General features: G+C 63.9%; 1 protein-coding gene across 7 annotated transcripts in view; it reads right to left on the bottom strand.

The window, feature by feature from the left end:
• The window catches only part of MEGF6 (multiple EGF like domains 6), a 136,665-nt gene that overhangs the window by 42,489 nt on the left and 70,272 nt on the right, over positions 1-23,904 (bottom strand). For 3 of the 7 annotated variants that reach the window (XM_024355910.3, XM_063805666.1, XM_063805674.1), the window contains exon 1: positions 424-755. The exons of the other annotated variants lie outside the window; for them this stretch is intronic. In XM_024355910.3, the coding sequence (XP_024211678.1) occupies positions 424-589 (166 nt within the window). In that variant the 5' untranslated portion in view covers positions 590-755. Of the gene's footprint in view, positions 1-423; positions 756-23,904 lie in introns of those variants that run through there. 7 annotated transcript variants of the gene reach the window in all.

The following is a 23,904-nucleotide window of genomic DNA, read 5'->3' as shown; positions in this document are numbered from 1 at the left end:
TCCACAGACAGGACCCCAAAGGGGCTGAGCTCTGGGGACCCCGGAGACTCAGCTCCGGGGGTCTCAAAGGGCCTTTCTCTCCAGCCTGCCTTTTCACTTGACCCGCAGAGTCGCCAGTGCCATGGGGAGCGGGGAACCCTGCTCCCACAGACAGTCAGGGGATGTTTTTCTTTCCTCCGGTCAAGGGACCTGGCTGTTAGTAGCCTCTGCCGACAGCCCTGAGAGGGGACGGGGGTGACCGACTCCTCAGCGCCCACGGACCCTGTCCCAGAAGCAGGCGCGCCTGCCGGGCACTGCCTCGCCCTGCTCCCTCCAGCCTAGCTGGCAGCGCCCTGGCGCAAACTTTAAAAAGAGGAAACAAAGGGAGCGCGCCGGGGAGCGCCCTGGCCCCGCCCGCCCTGCCCAGGCTCGCCCGGCGCCCACCTGGCCTCTGGTCACCGGCGCTCACGGGGTAGCCGGCCTGGCCCAGGTGACATGGGTAGCAGCCCCTCCAGAGGTAGCGGTAGTGCGTGCCCGCGACGCGCGCCAGGCCCCCCAGGAGCCCAAGGCACCAGAGCGCGGCCAGCCCGCGGTCCCGGGACGCCCCCATGGCCTGGTAGGCCGGCGGGCGGGAGGGGGCGAGGACCAACCGCGCTGCGCCCTAAGCCGGCGGCCGGGCGACGGGGCAGGCGGCTCGGGCTGGTTCTGGGTTCCGGGCGGGCGCGCAATCCCAGCCCCGGGATCCGCTCCGCTCGGCGCCGCCCGGGAGCCGCTCTGGGCCGGGCGCGCCCCGCCCTTCGCCTTTAAGTTCTCAGCTTTCCCTCCGCCCCGCAGGTAAAGGCCAAGTCCGCAGACACCCGAGGGAGCCACCCCCGGCCCCGCCCCGAGCCCCGCCCCGCCTCCCCCAGGGGGCCGCGCCGGCCCGCCCGCCCCGCGCATTCCAGAGTGCGCGCTCCCGGACCCGGACGCAGATAGGGACCTAGGCACAAACGCAGACATCCACATGTGACCCACAGACACAGGCACACAGACTCACGTGTGCCAACATGCACACAGGAGGTACACAGACACGCAGGACATACGCACAGGCACACACATGCACAAACATGTGTGTTCTTGGAGCCAACACGGAAAAGAAGCCAAAGCAGCAAAGGGAGCCATCCTGGCCGGGCCGCGGGGCGGGGGAGGGGGGCCGCGGGGCGGGGGAGGGGGGCCTGCAGAGGCGGCTGGTGGGGCTGAACTCTGACAAGGGTGAGGAAGATGGGGAACTGGTTTGAAGCTGCAGCACCGATGTGGAAACACGGGCTGAGACACCCCCAGTCCCCACGTCCAGTGCCTGCACTGTCCTGTCCTCCCCTGGCCCAGGACCCCATACTTGGAGGGAGCCTGGGCAAGGGAAAGCTGCCATCCCTGCAGCAGGTGGTGACGGACAGAGAGCAGGGAGAACTTGCCTGCAGGGTGGCCAGCAGTGCCCAGGTGTCAGGCTGCAAAGGCCATGGAGGTGCTTCCAACCCCAGAGCCCTGGGTCCCCACGCTCCTCGAGGGCATAGCCCGGGGGAGGCAGTCCTCCCAGGGTCGGCAGCAGAAGGAACGACAGATTAGAGCCTCGTCAAGCACTTAACCTCTGCAGGAGAGCCAGGGCTGTGATTCCGGCTTGGATCAGAGTCCCCAGAGCCCCCCATCCTCTCTGAGCCCCTTCTCGCACCTATCCTTGGTCGGGGGTCACTGGGCTCCCACTCCTAGCCTCCATGGAGATGGAAGAGCTGTGACCAGCAAGCTGTGGTGCTCAGTGACCCTCAGCAGTGATCCCTGCCTGGGACCAGCCCAGCACCACCTCCAGCACTGGCGGTGGGGGTCCACAGAAGGACTGGGCACCCGCCCACACTGTTCCCGGCCTTTCCAGGAAGGCCCGAAAATCTCCCTCCGAAATGCAGTGGAAGTGTCCCTGGAGCTCAGCCTGTTCCCAGAGATGCAGCCTGTGTCTCCTCTCAGAGGACAATAGGTGAGCGTTGGGCACAAAGCCACATGACTGGGGCCACTGCAGAGACAGAAAGCTTGGGGATACCTTCCAGCTGTCAGGAAGGAGGAGGGTGCATGCTCCCTGGGCCAGCAGGCCCTGTATGTGGGCAAGCCTAGGTCAGGAGCATAGCCACGGGTAGAGCTGTGGGGAAGAAGGACTGCCAACCTCAGCTGTGGCCGCTGTGCCAGGCCCTGGGGTCTGGGAATGCAGTGCCATCCTCACCATTCCCTGCAGGGGAGGGCTACTGTCCCCATTTTAGAGGTGAGGAAACTGAGGCCCAGACAGACTAAGATGCTGTCCTCAGGTCAAATTCAATTGAGCAGAACTCCAGCCCCAGCAACTCAGGGAAGCAGGCGGCCCATCACGGCAGAGCCTCCACCTTCTCTCCACTCTCCACTACAGCCAGGGGCCCACCTGCTGGCCGAGACCCACCCCTCAGAAGCCTGCCCAGTGCTAAGATGTGGCAGAGAGCAGTCTCTGCTGATCCAGGGCACCTGGGAGCAAGGGCTGAGGGGCCATCCTTGAGCGCGTGGGAAAGAAGAGGCCCCACCCAGTCCCAGCCTGTCTCACCTTGCCCCGTCCTGTCTGCCATCCAGAGGCCAGCCCGCCCCCTTGGCCCCCAACACTCTGCAGAAACGGGCCTGCCTGGGCCCTGCCTGTCTGCGGGGCCTCCTGGGGAGCCCCTCCCATCAGCCTCTGAGCCCTTGCCGTGAGGAGCCTCTGTAAATCTCACGGATAGACAGGCTGACAGGTCTGTTTGAAGGCACCTTCCATGCAGGGCAACATCATTTATGACCGTAATGTGCAACTCATTGCCAACAACTCACCAGTTAGTGCCAACAGAAGCTCGAGGGTCCCGCCCTCCGCAGCCACAGCCCAACAGGGCCTCAGCCCAGCAGTTTCCATGGAGGTAGGGGCCAGGCTTGAGAGGGGTGCAGGGGAAGACACCAGAGGCCAGGCCTGCAAGGGCACGGGCTGCGGAGGCAGCATCCATCCTCCGGGAGGTGCACGGCCGGCCACCCTGTGAGCGAGCTCTCCCTGGTCTCTGTCCCTCTCCGCCTGCTACAGGACGGGGCCCAGTACTCGGCGGGAGCCTGGGCAACAGAATCCCTGCACCTCCGACTCCAGTCACCCTCACCAACAGGCGACGGGGCTGGGGTCCTCCATCAGCACCCCATCTGGGGAAGGTCCCTCAAGAGGCCCTTGAAGGGATGCTGTCTCCCAGCTCAGGCAGGCCCCACTCTGACACCCTCCAGGCTCCGGGGTCTTGGGAGGAGGAAGAAGCCCACAGGAAGCGGGAGGCACCAGTCACACCCTCAGGATCCCATGCTGTCCCCCAAGTCTTGCCCACCCTGGGAAAGGGCTCCTGCCTCGTGCTGTCTTGAGGAGGAGGGAGGAGCCCAGGAGCCGCTGCGCGAGGCCCCAAGCAGGGAAGGTCAGGCACCCGGAGTCTACGGCCAGCTGGAGCCCACAAGCCCCAAAGGCCACCGAGCCATGCACCGTGGCTTGTCCCAGTGGACCTGCGTGCTAGCATCACACATGTCACCTTCTCAGTCAGTATGTTCTTAGCAAGAAAGAATAGAACTACCCAGTGAGCCATTTTTATATGGACTGCATGCTGACAAGGATCATATTTGCACCTATTATGTTAAATAAAATATACTATTAAAATCAATTTCACCTATTTGTTTTTGCTTTTCCGACGTGGCCCTGAGAAACTGTGAGACAGCATGTATGGCTTGCGTGTGTGGCTCACATTCTGTTTCTGTTGGACAGCCCCAGCTTTGCTAGTAAGAACTGAGGCCCCAGGCAAGCTGGGGAAACGCTCTGTGCCTCAGTTTCCCCATCTGTAACACTAGCACCTCCCTCCTGTGGGAAAGGCGCTTGATTGAGGATCCATAAAAGTCAACAAACGTGGGAGTGGGAGGCCGAGTCTGGAGGCCTGACCATGCCCCTTCCCGGCCCTTTGCTCCAGCAGACACCCCAAGGCCATGCAGAGACCCATGGCAAAGACAGTGTCCAGAGCTGATTCCCAGAGGGCGGGGGACGTCCTGGGAACTGTCCACCTCCTAAGCCATGGTGGACACAGCCATGCTCCGGAGGCATCCTGGAAGCCAGCCCCCTGGCCTGAGACCTGAGCCCTGGCCCTCTCCCTTGATAGCCATCACCTCCATACCCCCACCTCAGCACCCTGCCAGAGCCATCTGGAGGCCACCACTCCAGCCCCTCCATTCCCCTTGGGGCTGCCATCACCCATTCCATTCATCTGGACTCCAAATCCCGCGTCCATCCAGGGTGAGGGCTGGGCTACCACAGCCCGTGTGCCCAGTACCCAGTGCGGGACTGGGGCCACAGAGGCAGCTCCTGGCCCACTGAGGGGCTGTATGGCATGGCCACGTCCCGGGGCATCTCTGGCCTCAGTTTCCTCATCTGTGCATGGGCAGAGGCCTGAATGAGACTAGCTCAGGGGCCCTGAAGCAATGAGACACGTGACTCGGGAAGGAGAACCAGGGCCAGGTGTGTCACCGCAACGGTGCCCATGGGATCCAGGCAGAGGAGGGCAGCCAACAGAGCAGGGCGAGCCTCCAGGAAGCAGCTGTCACAGCGCAGCGAGGCCTTCGGGAAGCTTCCTGACAACAAGTTCAGGCAAAGGAAATTGTCTTTTCTGCCCCAAAACCCCCAAGAGCTATGGGAGCCTCCTGGTATCACATCCCCATCTCACCCTCAGGGTCATTCGCATCAGACACCGTCATCTGACAGGCAGCAGGGAGGCTGCCCCTCTCCAGAAGGCTGCATCCAACCCTCTGGTCCCCCACACAGACCACCCTGGCCCTACACAGGCTCCTCCTATCCCGTAGCCGGGAGTCCCCCACTTCTGCTCCTCTTCTCATCTGCTGCCCCATGCCCACCCGCCCACCTCCCCTCTGCCCTCACATACAGACCATGATTAAATCCTCATTCTGCCCAGCTGGAACCCCAGTGTGGGGGCCCCCCAGCGGCCCTGGGTCCTGCCTTCTGCCCACGGCTCCTGGGACATTCTCCTGGGGTTTCGCTAAGCCAGTTTCCAGAGGAGAAATGACTTCCCCAGGGTCACGCAGGGAAGAGAAGTGCAGCCCAGGGGAACCAGGTCTGACTCTCCCCCAAATCCTGTCCTCGCTGGGCCACCTCCTTCGGGTTCCTCCAGGGGAGTGGCTCTGGTGGGCACCCACAGGCACCCCTCTAATTGGGCACATGGTCTCTCCTGCTCATCACCCTCCCCAGGCCATGGCAGGCGCCAGGCAGACTGTCGGGCAGGGCTCAGTGCTGCAACTCTCCAAGGGGGCATCCCTGGGGCCTGGACAAAGAGTTTCTAGGCAGCTCCGGCTTCGCACCCTGGCTCTGGCCGTCCTCTGGTGGCCTCGGCTTCCCTGAATGAGCCTTCCCTGGCAGTCTAGACACTCACCCTTCCTCCCGCCCAACAGACCATGACCTCCGATGCATCCTTCAAAGACACCAACTCAGAGGTCACCTCTGCAAAGCCTCCCCAGCTGGCCGGCCCACCCTAGGCTGGACCCCCCTACCCCTGCCCACCCTCCTCTACGACACCCCTTCATTGGCTCATTCATTTAGTTTTTTTATGCAACAACGATGTGTGTGCCCACCACAGGCAGGACATGGCTCTGGGGTACAGTGGCATCGCCCCACCCAACTGAGACGTCCGTCCAGGTCCCCACAACCTGGGAGAGCTGGAGTATAAATGAGCCCCAGCTGAAGCTCTGGGGTGCGGAGGGCTCTGGGCTGTCCCTCCTGCTAGGCTAGGGAGGAGCCTGGGCGTGGCCGTGGGGGGCAGCAGCCCACCGGTAGAGAGCGCCTCTGAGGCCCAGGCTGCACCCACAACACCCCCTCCCCCACTCACTGCCGCCACCAAGCACGTCCCGGCCGGAGGCTGTGGGGTCTGGAAGCTGCTTGGGAAATGCTTTCCCGATGTGGAAATGCAGCCGGCGTCTGTGCCTGGGAATGTGTGTGTGTCAGCAGAAGGCTCTCCCAGCCCCCAGCGGCTGGCTCCAGCTTCTCCCCTCTCCAAGCTGGGTGGCCACCAGGCTCCTGCCAGGACCCAGGCCAGATCGAGGGCCAGTGCCACCCCGAAATGTCACAGCTCCCCCTTGGGGCTGGGCCCTGACTCCGGAACTTCAGGCAAAACCAGAGCCTGGAAGTGGACGAGATCCAGCCAACACCCCCCGACTGCTGCGTGTGTCTGTCCCTCAGTGCTCACCTCCGACACCCGCTCCACAAGGCCCCCCTCCGGCCTTGCGGCTCAGGCGCCTGGACACGTGCCTCTACCTCCCTGAGAGGGAGATGATGCCGGGCTGTCCACACTGCCCTGGCCTCTGAATGCAGAGCTAGTGTTGGGCGAAGCTGGGCTGGGTGTGGGAGCCAGAGAGGCTGTGGGCATAGTGGGGGCTGCCTTCACCCAGGTTCCTAGGGGCTCAGGCATGGCGTGAGGGGGCCACCAGTGGGGCCCAAGGGGGCCAAGGCCCCAGGCAGCCCAGTGCCCAGCCCAGTCTACCTCCTCAGCGGGCAATCTCCCACCTAGCCAGGCCCCTGGGGATGGCATCACAGACCCAGCACCTGGCATGAAACAGGGGGAAGGAGCTAAGCCCTTGGCTGGTGGTGGGGGGTTAAGGGTATGAAAGAAAGGAGTGACACTCAGAGAAGCTACCAGGAGCCACGGCCCATAGTCCTGTCCGAGGTGGCCATGTTGCAGGGAGAAGGTTACAGGCCCAGCAGGCACCCAGGTGGAGCGGTGATCACCACCGCCCACAACTACCTGTGTGTGCTCTGTGTGCCAGGCCAGGGGTGCTCCTAGGTGGGCAGATGGACCCTGAACGAGTGGCCGGGGGGCACCGGGCCCTGGGCTCTGCCCTCATGGACACCTGCAGCTCACTCTTCCCCGCTCCCACAGAAGGCGGGAGAAGGCGGGTGTGGCCACATGAGCAGAGGGCACAGTCATCACTTCCGGCCATGATATTTAAAAGCAACTGTGAGATTCTTGGTCTTCTCATCCCACCCCTGCCCTGGGCACATGCATTGGTAAGGGGACCTGGCCTGGGGTCTGGATGGGATGATGGGGTGGGCCATGGACACCGGAAGGTAAGGGCGTGTCCCCCGCAAAAGTGCTAGTCCATGCACAGGTGGAGACCATCCCAGCTAATGCAGGGAGAGGGTGGAGATGGGTGGCCTGGGAGGGGCTGGGACCAGGCTTGGAGTGGGGGAAAGGAGCCACCCAGAGCAGCAAGGGGTACAGGGCTGCAAGGACAGGGCAGTGGTCAGTGTGCACCTGCTGGCCCCCACTGCAGAGAGCATGGCCCAGAAGGTACTAGAAGGAGGCCACTCTCAAGCTTCTCTTTAATCTGCCTTCGTGGGCTCAAGGCTCCTAAGCCCCAAAGCCATCCCATGCCACCCCGCCCCTGCAAGTGGCACGTGGATCTGCCTGGCGGTTTCCAACCGTTGACTTCCAGAGCCCAGGCCAGAGCAGGAGGTCCATTTGTGGTCTGGGGTCTCACACAGTCCAAGCTGCCTCCCTGCGGAGACAGAGCAGAACGGCCTCCCCAACGTTCCTCGCACCCCTTCTCCCACTGTTGCCACCACAGAGCTTCTATCAGGAGCAGGGGGGCCCCCACCCGGCCTCAGAGCACACAGGGCCTGGCAGGGGCCTCCCCGAACCGTTCCAATGTCAGCCTCATGGTAAACCCATTACCCTGTCTCCACTCCTCGCCCAAGCCAAAGGAAGGAAAATTGAAACCACCGCTGTTTCCGTGAGCCCAGCTGCCATTCCTGACTGCAGCTGTCCCTGGCTGGGGCCAGGCAGAAACAGAGGGGAGCCCCCTTCTCTTGTACACACCAGCCCCCAGGTGAGCCCAGGATGGAGTGGCCCTGTCTCCTGGCTCTGAGGGAGGCATCAGACTCCCAGAGCAGCCCCCGCGAGCCTGAGGCCTGGTCTGTCCCCGTGAGGCTCTGCTGCCGGCCAGCAGAGCATGTGTGCGTGTGCGTGTGCGTGTGTGTGTGTGTGTGTGTGTGTGTGTGACCGCGCTGTCTGTGGGTTCTCTGTTGCTGTTTCCCACCCAGCCGTGCAAGGCCCGGGGGCACCTGAGCCCTCGAGGGCTGACACAGCACCCGCTGGGGATGTAGCCCCCAGGCAAGGCCAGCCCCACGCCCCGGGGCCCAGACTCTCGCTGGGACATCAGAGCTGCCAGGGGAGCGGAGAATGCAGACAGGCAAGAGGATGCCCCAGGTCTCACACTGTACTCAGAGGAGTGATCCGGGAGGCTTCCTGGAGGAGGTGGCACTCAGCTGGCCTTTGGACATGACATTTTCAGGGACATGAACAGGCCTCAGTGGGGTCAAGAGCCCAGTAGGATCCCAGGGGGTGAGGGGTAGAGGATCAGGGAAAGGCCTGGGCCGAATCCAGTGATCAAGGGTGCCCTGGGGAAGAGATGGGGCGTGGTGGGGAGGCGGCCCAGGGCACGGGGTCTAAGGTGCAGTGTCACTACAGACCCAAGGCCCAGAGATGAGCAGGGGCCGGGGACACAGGCAGCAGCGGCCTCCCATCAGGAGGCTGGCCCCCCGACAGAAAGGCCAGGCGGGGCCAGCAGAGATGCATGGGGGAGGGGCCGGGGTGGCTGTGGGAGATAAAAGTAGAGGGAACACGACGGGAGAAGGGGAGGCTCAGGGGGCTCAGCGGGATCTCTCCTTCCTAGGAACACGGCCCCACCTGCACATGCCTGGCTCAGCACCTCAGCCCTGCCAGGAGGGAATGGTGGGTTCCACTCTTAGGAGGCACAGGGGGAACGTGACTTGGCCCGGGTCATGCAGGAGGCACCTGCCCTCCCGAGGCATCCGCAGTTCTGAGAGTTCACAGCCCCTGACTCTGGGGCACAATCGCCCCAACCTCCTCATGAGTAGCCCCTGGGAAACCAAGCTGGGGCCACTGGGGCTTCCGGGAGGACTGGAGAAAAGTGGCTACCTGGGCGCCTCGGTTTCCCCAGCCCAGGAGGCCCTTGGCTTGGTGACAGAAGCTTCTAGGACAAGGGCAAGGCCTTGCCTGAAGCATCCACTAGTCACCTTCCCAGGCCCAGGCTTATCTTCCCAACAGATGGCTCCCGGGCCAGGCCAGGGTCCCAGGGTGCGCTGAGCTTTGCCATGTGAAGGTGTCCACTGAGCCTCCCCAAGCTCCAAGTCTGAGGACTGCAGGCTCCGAGAGTTATGCAGGCCCCCAGGGTCGCACCTGTCCAGCATCGAGGCTGGGATCCAAACCCAGGCCTTCTGGGCTGCTGCCTAAACCCACCAGCCCTTCAGCCCTCCGTGTTTATCTGGAGCACAGCCACAGATGCCTGCAGGCTGCCCAGCTCGGGGTGTCCTCCAGGAAACTGCCCCAGCGTCCTGGTTCTGGGCAGTCAGAGAAAGCCTCTTGTCTTTCTGTTGCTGGGCTGGCTCTCACCGCTGACGCTGAAGGCTATTATTTTCCCGGCTTGGCCTTAACTGAGAACGTGCCTGCCAGGGTCTGCTCATTAGAGTCGGAAATGAAAGCTTTTCACTCACAGCGCCTCGGACGGAGCAGGCCTCTGACCACAGACGCCCTGTCGGAAATGCTGCCATCCTGCCTGGAAGGAACACACTTTGCAGCCGGGTTTCCCGCTGCACTGGGAAGACAGCCAGCTGAAGAATGTTGGCCTGGGGAGGCCCAGATTCAGCCACCCACAGGAACGTGGCCCCAGCTTTGCAACCGGAAGGCCCAGGTTCAGGCCTGGGCTCCAGGGTCCATGGGCGAGGGACGCTGAGGCCTCACCACACCTCCATCTCTTTCCCTGCGAGGACAGCCTTCCCCACAGCTGTGTTTGCTTGTTCACTCCTGCTGCTCCTACAGGATGCCTTAGTCTGGGTAATTTACAAACCCCTGGATGTATGTCTTACAGCTCCAGAGGCTGGGAAGTCCAAGATCCAGGCACGGCAGACCAGCCCTGTGGCTCCTCCAGGGCGGCTTTTCAGGGCAGCTTCACAGGGCAGAAGGGGAACCACTCCCTCCGATCTTTTCTGGGGCAGTCATCCCATTCCCCAGGGCAGAGCCTTCCTGGCCTCCTCACTGCCTACAAGGCCCCACCTCTTCACACCATCCCACTGGGTAGTCCACTCGAACGCAGGAATTTTGCAGGGACACCGACATTCAGGTCACGGCTCCAGATGTTTGTGGAATACCCACTAAGTGCTGGGCGCTTCTGGCATGGGGACTGGGAATGAGTAAGAAGCCTCTTCCACATCCAGAGAAGCCACCAGCTAGAAAGGGGAGATGGCATCCTGGGGCCAAACAGTCAGCAGCCCAGGCGTCAGGGCTGGGTGGGGCCAGGCGCAGGCTGGGGCCCTGAAGGTTGCCCTGGACTTCAAGGGGCTCTGGGCACCTGCCCCCTCTGCCACCCTCCAGCTCTGACTCCGCAAATGCTCCTGCGCTCTCTGGGCCTCTTGCTCCATTCTCTAACTCCCCCATGGCACTGCCCCATGGGGGGCCTCAGCACTGAGCGTCATGGAGCGGGGCTGCCACCCAGGCTTGGCATGGAGTGTGGGTCGCACAGGGCTTGCAGAGGCTTTCGGCCACCATGACCACTCTTCCAGTTCAGCAAGAGCACATTGTCCCAGGAAGCAACAAAGTCCTGGAAGCATTAAAGCCTCCTGGGAGACTCCCGTGGAAATGCCGTTCTCCTGGGTGGAGGCCCTGCCATGGGTGGGACAAAGTGTTGCTCCCACAGGAAGGTCAGAGAAAAAGCTCCAGCACCAAGGGGTTCATGGAGTGCAGGTGGACATGCAGGCACCTGGCCTGGGTGCCAGGACCAGGGTCCAAATCAGGCCCCCTTGCCCACTCGTTTCTCCCGTGCCTGGGCTCCGCGGGAGAGGCACAGCTGGCCCGAGGGGGGCAGCCGGTCAGCGCCCAGGCTTCCTAGCCCGCAGCCCTCGGTCACTTCCCACATGCCTTCCTCTCCCTGGGGACAGTGGGAACCTGGCAGTGCCCTCAGGCAGCAGGCGAGGGTGTGAAAGGCCGAGCCCACAGTGGCAGCAGAGAGTGGGCGGGGATGGGTGGGAAGGGCAGAGCGACAGACTCCCGGGCACAGGGGCTCCCTGGGGGCACCGTGGGGGGAGTCTCTGGTGGTCCCTGCTACCGTGAGCTCACCCCCTTATAGCAGGTCCCTTTGCTCTTGAGAAGGGTGGCATCCCACAGAGCCCACCCGCATCCCACAGACACTCCGATGAAAACCCAGCTCTACCCTGGAAGCCCCCGCCGCCAAGTAGCAGCTGAGAGCCGGGTCCGGCACCGAGAAGGAAGAGCTGCCACTTCCACCAGAGAAGGCGCCTGCTTCCGCCCAGCCCCGGCCTGGCCGCCTCCCCCCACCCCCGGCTGCCCCCTTTCCCGTGATCCCTCCTTATCTCCTGGAAGGAGGGGTCAGCCGGGGTGGGAGCAGCACAGTGTCGGGGCTGAATCCAGCCCCAGTGTGGGAAGGCAGCCCTCGGGCCTGGATGGGTGGAGTCCACCCAGCCTGGAGGCCAAAGGCAGCACTGCTTCCTCCTTCTGAACAGCACAGAACACCTCTGCCCATTACATTGTCACTGTGGTCTTCCAGCCAAACCATGGGCTTAATGCCAGGGTTGGACCCATTTTATAGGTGGGAATGTTCACAGGACTGAACTCCAACCCAGCTGGCAGTGGAGGGAGGAAGCTGGGCTTGCATGGAGACCTGCCAGGGGTCCCCAGGCCTGGATGTAGGGTCCTGGCCGCCCCCCACTCAGCCTGATGTGGGATCCTGGTCCCCGAGGACTGTGGTCAAGAGGAGGCAGAGGAAGGCAGGTGGAGAGAGTGGGGAGCCCAGGCCGAGGGGAAGATGGGCCACACGAGTGGGGCAGCTCTCCTCTCTGTCCGGGGTTTCTCTGCAGCCCGGGCCGTGGGCCCCGAGCATTTTCCCCAAATCCTCTAGATTGCTGTAAGGGCTGAGAGCAGGACTTGCCGCATCTTACAGAGAGAGACTGGAGTTCAGAGTGGCAGAGCTACTCGCCCAAGACCACACAATAAGGAGCTAAGGGAAGTTCAAACCTGGCCCTCGCTGACACCAATGGCTGGTTCTGCGGTGGCATCCCCAAAGCGGCTTCCCTGGAAGGCCTGGGCCATCCTGGAGGTGAGCTCGGGGCCAGGCAGCCCGGGCAGGAGCTCTACAGAGGAGCCTGAATTCCTCCCTAGGGCCTGCCAGCTCTGGCATGCACAGGCCTGAGCCCACCTGCCCAGGGGCCTGGGAGGAGGGTGGGCACATGTCAGAGGCTGCACCCTGCCCAGGAAATGGCAGAAGCAGCGGCAGGCATCCAGCCTCCCCTGGGAGATGAGCCCACTACGGACTGCCCAGCCCAGCAGAGCAGAGCTCAGCTCCTGCCCCAGGCCAGTCTCCCAGAACATGACAAACACACTGGCCTGGAGACGCTCCCAGGGCCGGGGCCAGGGCACTCTGAGGCCAGTTTCCTGCGCCAGCACTCACTCAGAGCTTGATGGGGCCGAGTCATCACTGCAAGCAGGTTCCGGGCCCACCCCATCAACTTGGCACACACTGCCCTGCCAGGGGTCCCCAGGCCCTGCGGGTGACCAAGCAACGTGGCCCTTCCCTGCTCCGAGGGGCCCGAACCCTGCGTTCGTGCTCACGCTCGGCTGCCGGCACCCCCTGAGCCATGCACTCACTCACTCGCTCGGCAAGACTACATTTTCGGGGGAGGCTGGGCTGGCAGAGGGACAGAGAAAACACAGCAGGCTCCTGGCCTTTGGCAGGGCCCCCTCGGCCACACGGTGACTCGGAGCCCCAGCCATCCCAAACACGCAGAGCTGGGGGTGAGAACCCCCGGGCGGGAGGCGGGGCGAGGCCAGGGACAGGGCAGGAGAGGAAGCGTCGGCACTGCTGGGAGGCAGAGTCTGTGGCCCGGTCCCTGGCCGAGATGCCGTCTAGCCTCCTGGCTGGCCCCGGGTCATCCGGTCCACGCCTCTGCCTCTGGCCAGCTCTGCCAGATGGCAAAGACCTTTTCTGTCCATAGGGACCCCTGGCAGAGAGATTCCAACACCTCCTGAAGGGATACGGGTCGAGGCCCGGGCCTAATGTGTTTGCCGTCACCATGCTGGGCTCTGCAGTGTCTGTCATGGAGTTGACATTCCAGAGGCACACCACCTGCCGTGCCTGGACGCCCAGCCCGCGTCAGCCCTGGAGGGGCATAAACACGGCCAGCAGCCCCAGAGCACGAATCAGGAGACCCCCGGCTCTGGCCATGGGCAGTGGGAAGCGCATTCACCACCCGGAGCCGCTCTATCGCGGGAGAGCCTCTGCGCACCGCACCACTCACTGACACAGGAGGCGGGAGTGTGGTCAGTCTGTCTTCCGGGGCCTGACACACACCTGCCAGGGACCCCATTACAGGGCCCACCACCACCCCAGGCTGAGAGAGACATGGAAGGCCCAAGCATCAGGCTAACCCTCTCCCCCCAGCATCGCAGCGGCATCAGGCTAACCCTCTCCCCCCAGCATCGCAGCGGCATCAGGCTAACCCTCTACCCTCAGCATCGCAGCGGCATCAGGCTAACCCTCTCCCCTCAGCATGACAGCAGCCAGCCTGACCAGGCTCTGGAGCCCACCTGAACAGGGGCTCCTGGGGCTGCAGGGCGGCACCTGTCCCCTCTGCCCCCGAGCACCGTCTGCACCCTGTAACAGGTGCTCTCAACCCCGCAGCACAGCCTTTGTGCAGGGGCCCCCGGGGCCTCTCCGTTGGCTTCCCTGGGCCGGCCTGGGTCAGTGGAGCTCCTCCTAGGAGGGACCCCCACGCAGCATCCTGGGTCACCTCAAGAGCCTGCCCTCATGCAGGGGCTGCTGGAACAGGCCCTGACACCAGCAGACGCTGGTCAGCCTGGGGAGTGCTCCACACACCGCAGCCCTGGAGCATCGGGAACCTGCCAGGCAGCCCCCAGCCCAGCCCCCCAGCAGGGTCTTGGGCCTCTCACTCTGCTCTGCCTGGTGTTCCCAGCCACAGGCACTGAGACCACACCACGCCCCACCAAGACCCGGCACCAGCCCTGGCCTGGCAGACCCAGGGCTTCCCACACACCATCGAGTGGGGTTTCAGACCCCACACAGCAACTGGGGAGACGAGTGGGCTTGGGTCGGGGAACAGCGGGGCAGAGGAGCCTATCTGGAGCTGGGGGCAGGGTGGCCGAGGGGGCAGGTGGCACTCAGGGCTGGGTCCATGCTGACCTCGGGAGGATGACTCGGGTCACCGGACAGTGACCCTCCCTTTGCCTCCTACTCCAGCTGGGCGAGCACCCCCACTTTAAAGGGGGGCATATACAAGGATCTTGGGGGAGAAGGAAGCTGCCTGGGTACCATGGCTTGGCGGCGGGGCCAGCCCTCCCCCTAGGACACACAGGCCCCCACCCCGTCAGTTACAACAGGGGAGTTTCAGGGGCCGGGGAAGGTGCCTGTGTCCGCTGCGGGTCTTCGTGCTGCCTCCGCAGGGACTCCCAGCCCCAGGGACACCAGCCCGAGAGGGGTGCACTTCTTTCCCAGGGTTGAGGTGAAATCGGTTCAGCACAGGCCCCCCACAATGCCAGAGACCAGGTAGGGGGGTCTGGTCTTAACTCTGACACCTCAGTCCCTGCCAGGGAGCAGCCCTGGGTGGGGGCTGAGTGGACCCTTCTGAGGGACTGCACAGGCAGCCGCGGGTGGGGAAATGTAAGCTGCCCCGTGCCTCCTGCGTCCCACCTGGGACAGGCTCCTCGGTGGGTCGGAACCTCCAGCTCCAACGTGTGGAGGTGGCCAAGTCCTGGGGCCATCCCATACCTGGAGTGGACAAGGGTGGGGGCCCTGCAGGAGAGAAGGCATGGCAGCTGGGCCCCTCCTCATCCCGGGTCTGGGGGGGGTTCTCCTCCCCTCATCCTGCCCAACTCCACCTGCACCTGGCTCATCCTGGAGCCTCTGGGGCTTTCCGCCACCCCAGTGGAGCCCCTTTCACAGAAACCAAGGCAAGAGCCAGAATGGAGCGGGGGTCCGGGAGCTGGCGGGGACTGTGCCGCAGGTGGAGCCATCTTCCCTCCTCACTGAGCCGGGGCTCCCAAGCCTCCCAGGCCCCGCGGGTCACAGCAGCTTCTCCTCTCCCCCAGCCTCCCGCTGGCCACAAGCACAGGCTGGAGAGGAGCACACAGAATCTGTTTCTAGAACATCCCAGACAGAGCAGATGCCCCTCCCACCTCCCCCGACCCCAAGTCCAGCAGGCTGGCCCCTGCCTCCCTCCAGACGGCTCGCAGCTGGACAGCTGGAGACAGCGTTGCGTTTGGCAAGGGAAGTTCTGGGAGATGATGACAGTAAGTGTCTGACCCGGGACAGCAGAGCAGAGGCCTGAGGACTCTCCCAGGGGCCAGGCTGCCCAGATCCACCCCAGGGTCAGATGCCAGGGCAGAGGCTGGAGCAGGCAAAGGAGTGTGAGTGGGAGATGGGGACAGCTTGGGGCCCCCACTGCCACCCTCCTCGGCCTCCTCCCCCACCTCAATCCTAATCTGTTCTCATCTCTCCCAGTGGGTTTTCCTTCTGTCTGTCCTTGACTTTGCTGCCAGCCTGCCAGCCATGGTGGGGCTGAGCTACAGGGTCTGCTTAGAGCTCGCAAACGCTTCTAGCCCCAGGCCTTGCCTGAGCCGTCCCTGCCCGCCCCTCCTTCCTCCCGCATGGCCCCCAAGGTGCCTCCCACCAACACCAGGTCCTCTGAGTCCCCACAGAGGCAATGTCAGGAGTGGGGAGTGAGTTGGGTGAGGAGTGCCCCGAGTGGAGCCCTTGGAGAAGCCTGTGGGCTGGGAAGGAGGGTGCCAGGGAGGCCACCGAGGCGGGGTGGCAATGGGCTGGGAAGGGGGCTGCCAGGGAGGCCGAGGTGGGGTGGCAGTGGGCTGGGAAGGGGGCTGCCAGGGAGGCCGCTGAGGCAGGGTGGCAGCGGGCTGGGAAGGAGGGTGCCAGGGAGGCCGCCATGGCGGGGTGGCAATGGGCTGGGAAGGGGGCTGCCAGGGAGGCCGAGGTGGGGTGGCAGTGGGCTGGGAAGGGGGCTGCCAAGGAGGACGCCAAGGCGGGGTGGCAGCGGGCTGGGAAGGAGGGTGCCAGGGAGGCCACCGAGGCGGGGTGGCAGTGGGCTGGGAAGGGGGCTGCCAGGGAGGCCGCCAAGGCGGGGTGGCAATGGGCTGGGAAGGGGGCTGCCAGGCGGGGTGGCAGTGGGCTGTGAAGGGAGGCCGAGGCAGGGTGGCAGTGGGCTGGGCCATGCCCTACCTTGGCAAGTCTCGCCATCACCCTGCAGCTGGTGTCTGGGGGAGGGGCAGCGGCAGTAGAAGCCCCCCACGGTGTCCCGGCACCGACCCGCACAGCCCCCATTGGTGCTGGCACACTCGCCCACATCTGCGAGGGGAGAAGCAGGTGAGGTGCCAGCCACGCGGCCACCTCCTCCCTCCAGCCTCGGCCCACCCGAGGCCTCAGAGGGATAATGCTCAGGGTTCCCCTCCAGAACAGGCCTCGAAGGAGGGAGGCCTGGGTGTGGAAACCCAGCAGCAGGGGAGCCGCACTGCAAAATGGAGCAACATTTGGGTATGGCTTGGCAGAGGGGGTGGCCCTCCTCCCGTAAAGCAGCCACACCCTTTTTGTGAGTCCCCAGAGATCGGCTGCCGTGTGTGTGTGTGTGTGTGTGTGTGTGTGTGTGTGTGTGTGTGTTCCGGTCAAGCGGTCTGCCACAGCTGTGGGTTTTCAGGAAAAACCCGGCTTCCCTCGGCTCTGAGGCCAGGAGGAGTTTCACCGTCACCTGCACAGCCACACCCCCTCCCGCCTTAAGACAGCCCCAGGCCCCATCCTCCCTTCCTGGCACGTCTCTGGGGATCACGTGGCATCTGAGTCGGGCCTGGAGAGCAAGTTAGGAGCCCTGAACACCACACCATGTTGCTGAGCCCAGCCCGCCAGGACCCAGAGCCCATGCTCTAGCCCGCCCTCCGTCTTTGCGGGCGCGGGAATGTGGCAGTTCTCCCGGGGTGCGCCTCTGCCTGGTTCAGGCAGCAGGACTCCCCCCGGGACTTGGTCCTGGGCAGAGGCAGCGTCACTGCCTCCCCACACAAGTGACTGGGCCGGCAGGAGCATCGAGGGAAGAAGGGAATCAAGTGACCTGCCTTGAGAAGGTGTGGGACCCAACTTGAGGTGACGCAGGGACCAGGCGCCTCTGCCCACCCACCCCTGCTGAGCTGCACCATCCAAGGTTCCAGGAATGTTCAGTCCCCTGTGCCCCCGCCTCTAGAGGCCAAAGGCCAGGCCCTCCCCAGCTGCATGGGGATCAGAACCTGGAGGCAGGCTCAGAGCCAGTGGAGCCCCCAGCATGCTGAGGACGCAGATGGCCAGACGCCAGCCCAGCCCACAGGGTGCTGTTCCCAGAAGATGAGGCCGACCTTTCCCACCAGCACCCCAGACAGACGGAACACAGCGCTGGCCTTTCCGGACCTGAGCTGGCCCAAAGCTCCCCAGTGCCAGGGGCATTTCTCTCTGTACCTTAGGACGGGCCCTGGAAGAGCCCTGGGCGGGGCCAAAGGCCTCGGGGCGGCCACAGTCCCATGAGAACGGGCCAAGCGGAATGCAGGCCAGCCGTCTCCGGACTGTTGGAATGCAGCTGTCAGCACAGCCCTGCGGAGGTCCATGGTGGGAATTTTTTGGGAATTCCTAGAGAGTTACACAGGGCGAGACGGAGGCTGGCCAAGACCAGGGGTCAGAGCCAGAGTGCCCAGGGTCCCCTGTCTGCCTGGCCCCAACAGACTGCCCTGGCAGGCAAGCAACAGCCCCTTCTCCGGTGTGGGGCAGGCACCCAAGCTCTGGGACCTGTCCTGACACTCGGGCCTTGAGGCCAGGTGGCTGGGAGGGCGGTGTCCAGGCAGGTGGGGCTGGATGCCAGATGAGCTTCCACACAGCTGCTGGCACAGCTGGGTCCCCAGCTTCCCAGGCCTGGAACACAGCTGGCCATGTGAGCACAGGTCCCCAGCACCAGGGCAGCCTCACAGCCCCCCACCCCGACCCTGCTAGGCTACACGGGGAAAGGAGCCCACTGCAGCTGGGGGCCTTCAGGGACCCCCCCCACACCCACAGGAAAAGCCCCTTAGCCTGGCCTGGCACAGGGGCTGCAGGGTCTGGCACTCAGGACAGCCACCGCTGCCTGGTCACCCTCACTGAGGCTGCAATCGCCCCTTGTTCCCCCAAAGCCCCCAACCCCAGCATCTCCATGCTGGCTGAGACCCCGCCTTGGGTACCTGCGGGCGCCGCCTCCACCCCAGGCCGGGCTGAGCTCTAACATCCCCGTGGCTCCGCGCTGGGTGATCTGTCCCCAGCCGGACCAGGCAAGCTCTGGTGGGGACTGGCCCCCCTAGTCTCGGGGCCCCCGTGCTCAGCCCAGAACAAGCCCACAAGGGCCGCAGGAGACCCTTGGTGAATGCTCAAGAAGCTGCAGGTGGACCGGCCACCAGGAGAAAAGCCAGAGCCCGACAAGGCAGCTGGGGCTCCCCCAACCCCTCAGGCTTGGGCTGGAACTCTGGGCACCAGGCAGGCTGATGCCCCATGGCCACAGGCAGACCAGGGCCCAGGACGGAGAAGTTCAGCTCCAGAAGCAGGTGACGGCTCCTCCCCAAAGCCAGCAGAAGCCTCTCTTTCCTCCAAAACCCAGGACCGGGGTGTTCAGGGCTCCAGTCTAGGCGAGAAGATGGGGGGCTGCCTGGGGGCTTCTGGGGGCACATGGTCACGCTCGGGTCTGGGCTGGCTGGCGGCAGGCACCCCATTGGTTGACTGCATGCAGAAGGGTCCATCAATTCACCGAAGACACTGGCATGGGATATCCAGGGCCACTTGGCCCCGCTGCTCCCCACAGCTCACCCCGCTCTCTGGCCCCACAAGGGCTCCAGCTCGGGCTATGGGCGTCACTTACGGCCTGGAATTTACCTAGGCAACACTGCAGCCCAGGGAACCACCCGGAGGCTGACCAGCCTTCTGGTACAAGGTAAGTCTTGAGCAGGGGCCTCTCAAAGCCCAGCTACGTGGGCACCAGACAGGCCCCTTGCTCCAGCTTCTCCCAGGGATGATCCAAGCACAGGCACAGGTGGGCGGTCGAAGGTCAGAACCAGGCTAGGCTCTGAGTCTTCACCTGGAGACTCACAAAGGCCGCCCTCACCACTTCTCGCCAGCCCCAACCCAGGGGTCCCCGCTCTCCCCAGAGCTGAAGTGATCGTGGATGCCACCTGGTGAGTCCAGCCTGAAGGGTGGTGAGGGGAAGGCTCCATGCTCCCCAGCCCTCCCCATCCCGGGAGTTTTCTACCAGCAGAAAGTAACGGCTCCCGACACAAGACAAACCCAGAGGCGCCACAGACCCAGCAGTCCCACCCCTAAGCACCTGCCCAAGATAAATAGAAAGAGGGACTCAAACCACGGTGTGTGCACACGCTCACAGCAGACTTGTCCACAGCCATCAGAAGGGGGAGGCCACCCGGGTGCCCACCAGCGGGTGATGAAGACAGACACGGAGGATGACAGCGAGGAGGAGCCTCAAGCCTCGTGCTGTGTGAAAGGAGCCCCATCTCGAGAGGTCACACAGTGTAGGATGGGGCGTACCTGCTGGCGGGTCTGGGGTCTCCTGGGAGGGTGAGGAAAATGTCTCGGAATGAGATAAAGGTGATGGCTGCACAGCACGATGAATGCACAAAGGGTCGCTATGTTTCAAAGGGGGTTATTTTATGCAATGTGAATTTCACCTTCATTTAAGAAAAAAGAGAAAAATGTCATCCCAAGACTGGATTCTGCACCTCACTTCTCCAGCAGTTTTGATACAGAAAGAAGCGGCCGTGCCCAGGCCTCCGGGGTGCTCCGTGCCAGATCTGGCCCCATGCCAGGGGCCTAACGCAGCAGCAGTGACTGCAATGTCACAAGTGCCCAGCAGCCACCCAACCGGGGCAGGGCTCCGAAGACCCAACCCTTGCAGCCGATCCAGCAAGCACAGGCTGCAGAGTGAGAACCCAAGGGGAGCAAGAGGGGGCCCACACCCCCACCGCCCGTGCGCTCACCCTGGGGGAGCCAGTGTCCCCCGTGTGCTGGTCCATTGGCAGGAGACCCTAACGGGTGTGTGACAGTGGGGCTCTCAGATCAGCCGCCAGGTGTGGACAGGGCCAGGATCCGAGGCTCCAGCCGGCCAGGGCTGGGCAGCTGCCTGTGTGCCTGGGGGCCCCGGAGTGTGAGGCAGGTGAGGAAGAAGATGTGGATCCCAGCTCTGAGAGCCGGGCCTGTGTGGCCATGTGGCCAGGCAGCTCCCCGCTAGCGATGCCAGCCTCCTGGCCTATACCAGGCCAGATGCCCCACAGATGTGAGGCTGCCAGACCCAGCCCCCGTGGTGGTGAGACACCAGAGGCTCCGCTTGGGGGTGGCCCCGCCCCATGCAGGTGACAAAGTGTTTCCTAGGATCACACCTGGGGATGGAGCAGCTGGTGTCAGCCTGCTCCTGCGTGCAGACCCCAGGGGTCTCAGCCAGCATGAATCACTCTGGGAGAGGCTGCTGGGGACGACAGGACCTAAGGGGCCAAAGGGGTGGGATGTGGGGAGCCTCCACCAGGGGAAACTCTCGCCAAATTCCAAGTCAACGGGCAGCATCAGGCCCTGAGCCAATCCAGCTCCACACATCACTCTGGGCAGTGCCTCCCCTGGGACCAGGCACTGGCCATGTGGCCAATACAACCCCCTAGCAGGCTGGCTGGAAACCCTCCCTGGCCAGACACAAGGTCAACACAGACCCAACACATGCTCCCAGGATGCGGGCCAGCTCCCACCCTCTCAGTGGTCACAGGCTGGCTCTGACTTATATTGCCACAGCCACAGGGGACAGGAGACAGCACCCCGCCAACCCTCCCCACACACCCCTCTGCCCAGACACACCACACTGCACGGGAGCCCGAGATGGGGGAGCTGGATGGGGGAGCTGGATGGGGGCATCCAGAAACCAGTAGGGCTGCGACTTCCATCAGGAAAACCAGCCACTCAGGTGATCACCCTGCCTGAGGCCACCCTCTGGGAGCCTCGGGCACTTGTAAAACCCCTGTCACCTCCCAATCCAAGCTTCCACGCAGAAGCCTGAGAGCTGAGCTCCCTCTGGTGCCTCTGTTCGACCAAGCCTTGCTGGGTGCCCAGGTGGGCTGTTCAGACATCAGCAATCCCAGCCCCTTGAACCACACTTGTCCCCAAGTCAACGTTACCATCAGCCCAGGCACGGGAGGGGACCCCTGCTCTGGACACGCCAAACTGTGGCTCAACTCTGGGTGCATTTTCTCACCCAACCCTCAGGACCCCAGCGGTGGCTCCCCTCAGGATTGCCACTCCACCGACGAGCACATAGCCTCCCTATGCCCCTGAGCCCCGGGCACAGAATGCAAACCTGGCCACAGAGGAGCCTTAGCACTCAACCCCGCCCACCAGGGCCAGCCTCCCAGTCAGGACCTTCTCCCTGCTCCAGGCTGTGGGGACATGGCGAGGGCAGGTGTCCAGGCCCCCACAGGAACACAAGCTGCCTGGGGCTGCGCCCGATGCCAGGAGGGCAGCAGGACTGGGGTCTAGGACAGAGCCAAGAAAGCGCTGAGGCATCCTGGTAAGACCACACGTGGCGGCTCACACCCGTAATCCCAGCACTCTGGGAGGCCCAGGCCGGAGGATCTATTGAGGCCAGGACTTTGAGACCAGCCTGGGCAACATATGAGATCCCGTCTCTACAAAAAATAACAAATTAGCTAGGTGTGGTGGCGCACGCCTGTCATCCCAGCTACTCGGAGGCTAAGGCAGGAGGATCGACGGCCTGAGCCCGGGAGTTCAAGGCTGCAGTACGGTATGGTCACACCACTGCACTCCAGCCTCGGTAGCAAAGCAAGATTCTGTCTCTAAAAAAAGAAAAGAAACCCTGGGAGGCTCCCTTGGAAATGAGGAGGCCACAGCCTGCCAGGGTGGCTTGAGGGAAAGGGCCGCTGTGCTCACCCACCGGGCCCAGACCCCCCACTTTTCTCTGCAGCCACCTTGCCCTCCAAGCCCAGCTGGGTCTTCCAGTCCCCCACCAGGTAAGACTGCTGCTTCATCCCGAGGCCCCACCAGTGGACAGATCAGATGCTGCTGCCCAGGTCCCCCCCAGAGCTCAGGCTCAGTCCAAGGCTCAGGGCCCGGCCAGGCCCCAAGGACATCTTGCGAGGTGCCCAGCCCCTAATCCCCTCCAGACAGACCTAGCTGCCACTAGGGCTGGTGGCCAGGGGCCTCAGAGGTAATGCATAGCCCTGTTCTGAGGGTACAGGGAGGCCCCAAGCTCCGCCTAACTACCAGGGCCTCGGAGCCAGGCTGCCCCATCACATGCCCCCGCCCCACTGACCCCCCCCCCCATCCTCTTCCTTCCCTCCCTGGCTCCAGCCTGAGGATGGGGATCCACGGCCAATCGGCTTTCCCACCAGGGGCCCAGCCTGCCCAGCTCCCCCCACCCTAGGGTACTCCGGGTACCCTGTGAGCCTGGCGCCTCCAGCAGGACCCCCGCTGCCTACCCCTGGGCGTGCTGGGTCTTTTCCTGAGAGTCTTCAGGAACAGGCGGAACGGGAACACAGGCAAGAGACCCTCCCCACCCCCGCCAGCCCCAGGAGGAAGAGCTGACGAGGAGGGGGAGCCTCACAATGCAGGATAGAGGCTGGAGCCACGGGAGAGAGGCCGCCCCACACCCCAGGCAGGGGAGCTGTCCTCAGAGATGGTGATCCCTGAGCCAAGTCCGCCCACTGGGCCTCAGGCTACGGCAGGAGCAGGATTTACGAGACCCTGCCTGCCCGAGAGGCCACGAATCTTCCCAGCCTGCAGTACTGGTGTCACCCAGGCAGGTCAGGGCTGGTCCCAAAACCTCAGCCAGGAGCACTGACAAAAACCAGCTGGCCGGGAGTCCGCCACGAGTGGCTCCAGAGGAGAGGCAGGGCAGCGGCAAGCATCGGGGGCTTCACAGGGGGCCCTGCACTGGAAAGGCACCCCTTCAGGAAGGGTGGGCAGCCTCTCACCCCGCTGTGCCTCAGAGGTCCAACCTCTGGGAACAGGTGGGCCCGGGAGCACCCCGTTGGCCAGCATACCAGAAAGTGCCGACGTGGGTGGGTGGCACGGCTGGGGCCTGCCTGGTCTTCCTCCCCAGGAATGTTCTGCCTGGAACCCAGCTGCTCCCCCCCGCCAACACCTCAGGGGCAGGGACAAGCGGGGGGCCCTGTGCGAGCTTGCTCTGTGGGGCCCACACGCCTCCCGGTGTCCTGCGGGGAACAAGCTTGGCGCCTGCTTCCAGAACGCCTACTTGGGGTGGGGAAGAGCACATGCACCCCATCCCGCCCCCGGCAGCCACCGTGACCCCCTTGCCATGCACCCTGCTGCATGCCGTGGGCAGGGGCACTAAGACGACACCTCAGGAGGAGACGGTGAGGACTCTGGGTTGCAACACTGGGCTGGGAGCATCAACCAGCGCCCAGACCAGGCAGCTCCGAGAGAGGGCCGCTGGGGGATGGCAGGGACACTGGAAAAGCCAGCGGGGTCTAACAAGGGGTGGGGACCCAGCCGGGCCAGGCGGGAGGAGGACAGCACTCCAGGGGTCCCGGTGAGAGGGGAGGGTGGCTTCAGCCTGGGGGAAGAGGGGCAGGTAATTCACCTGGAGTCAGGTAAGGGCCCCAGGGTCCCAGCTACTACAGGAGGCAGCTATATCCCTTTCCTGGGGCTGATGTACCAGAGTGTCACTAACCAGGTGGCTTAAACAACAGAAGCCTCTCTTAAAGTTTTAGAGGCCAGAAGTCC

The sequence above is a fragment of the Pan troglodytes genome, chromosome 1, assembly GCF_028858775.2.
Source record: "Pan troglodytes isolate AG18354 chromosome 1, NHGRI_mPanTro3-v2.0_pri, whole genome shotgun sequence".
NCBI classification, from domain to species: domain Eukaryota; kingdom Metazoa; phylum Chordata; class Mammalia; order Primates; family Hominidae; genus Pan; species Pan troglodytes.
Note: the sequence above shows the minus strand (reverse complement) of the source record. Positions and strands in the feature narration are given on the sequence as shown.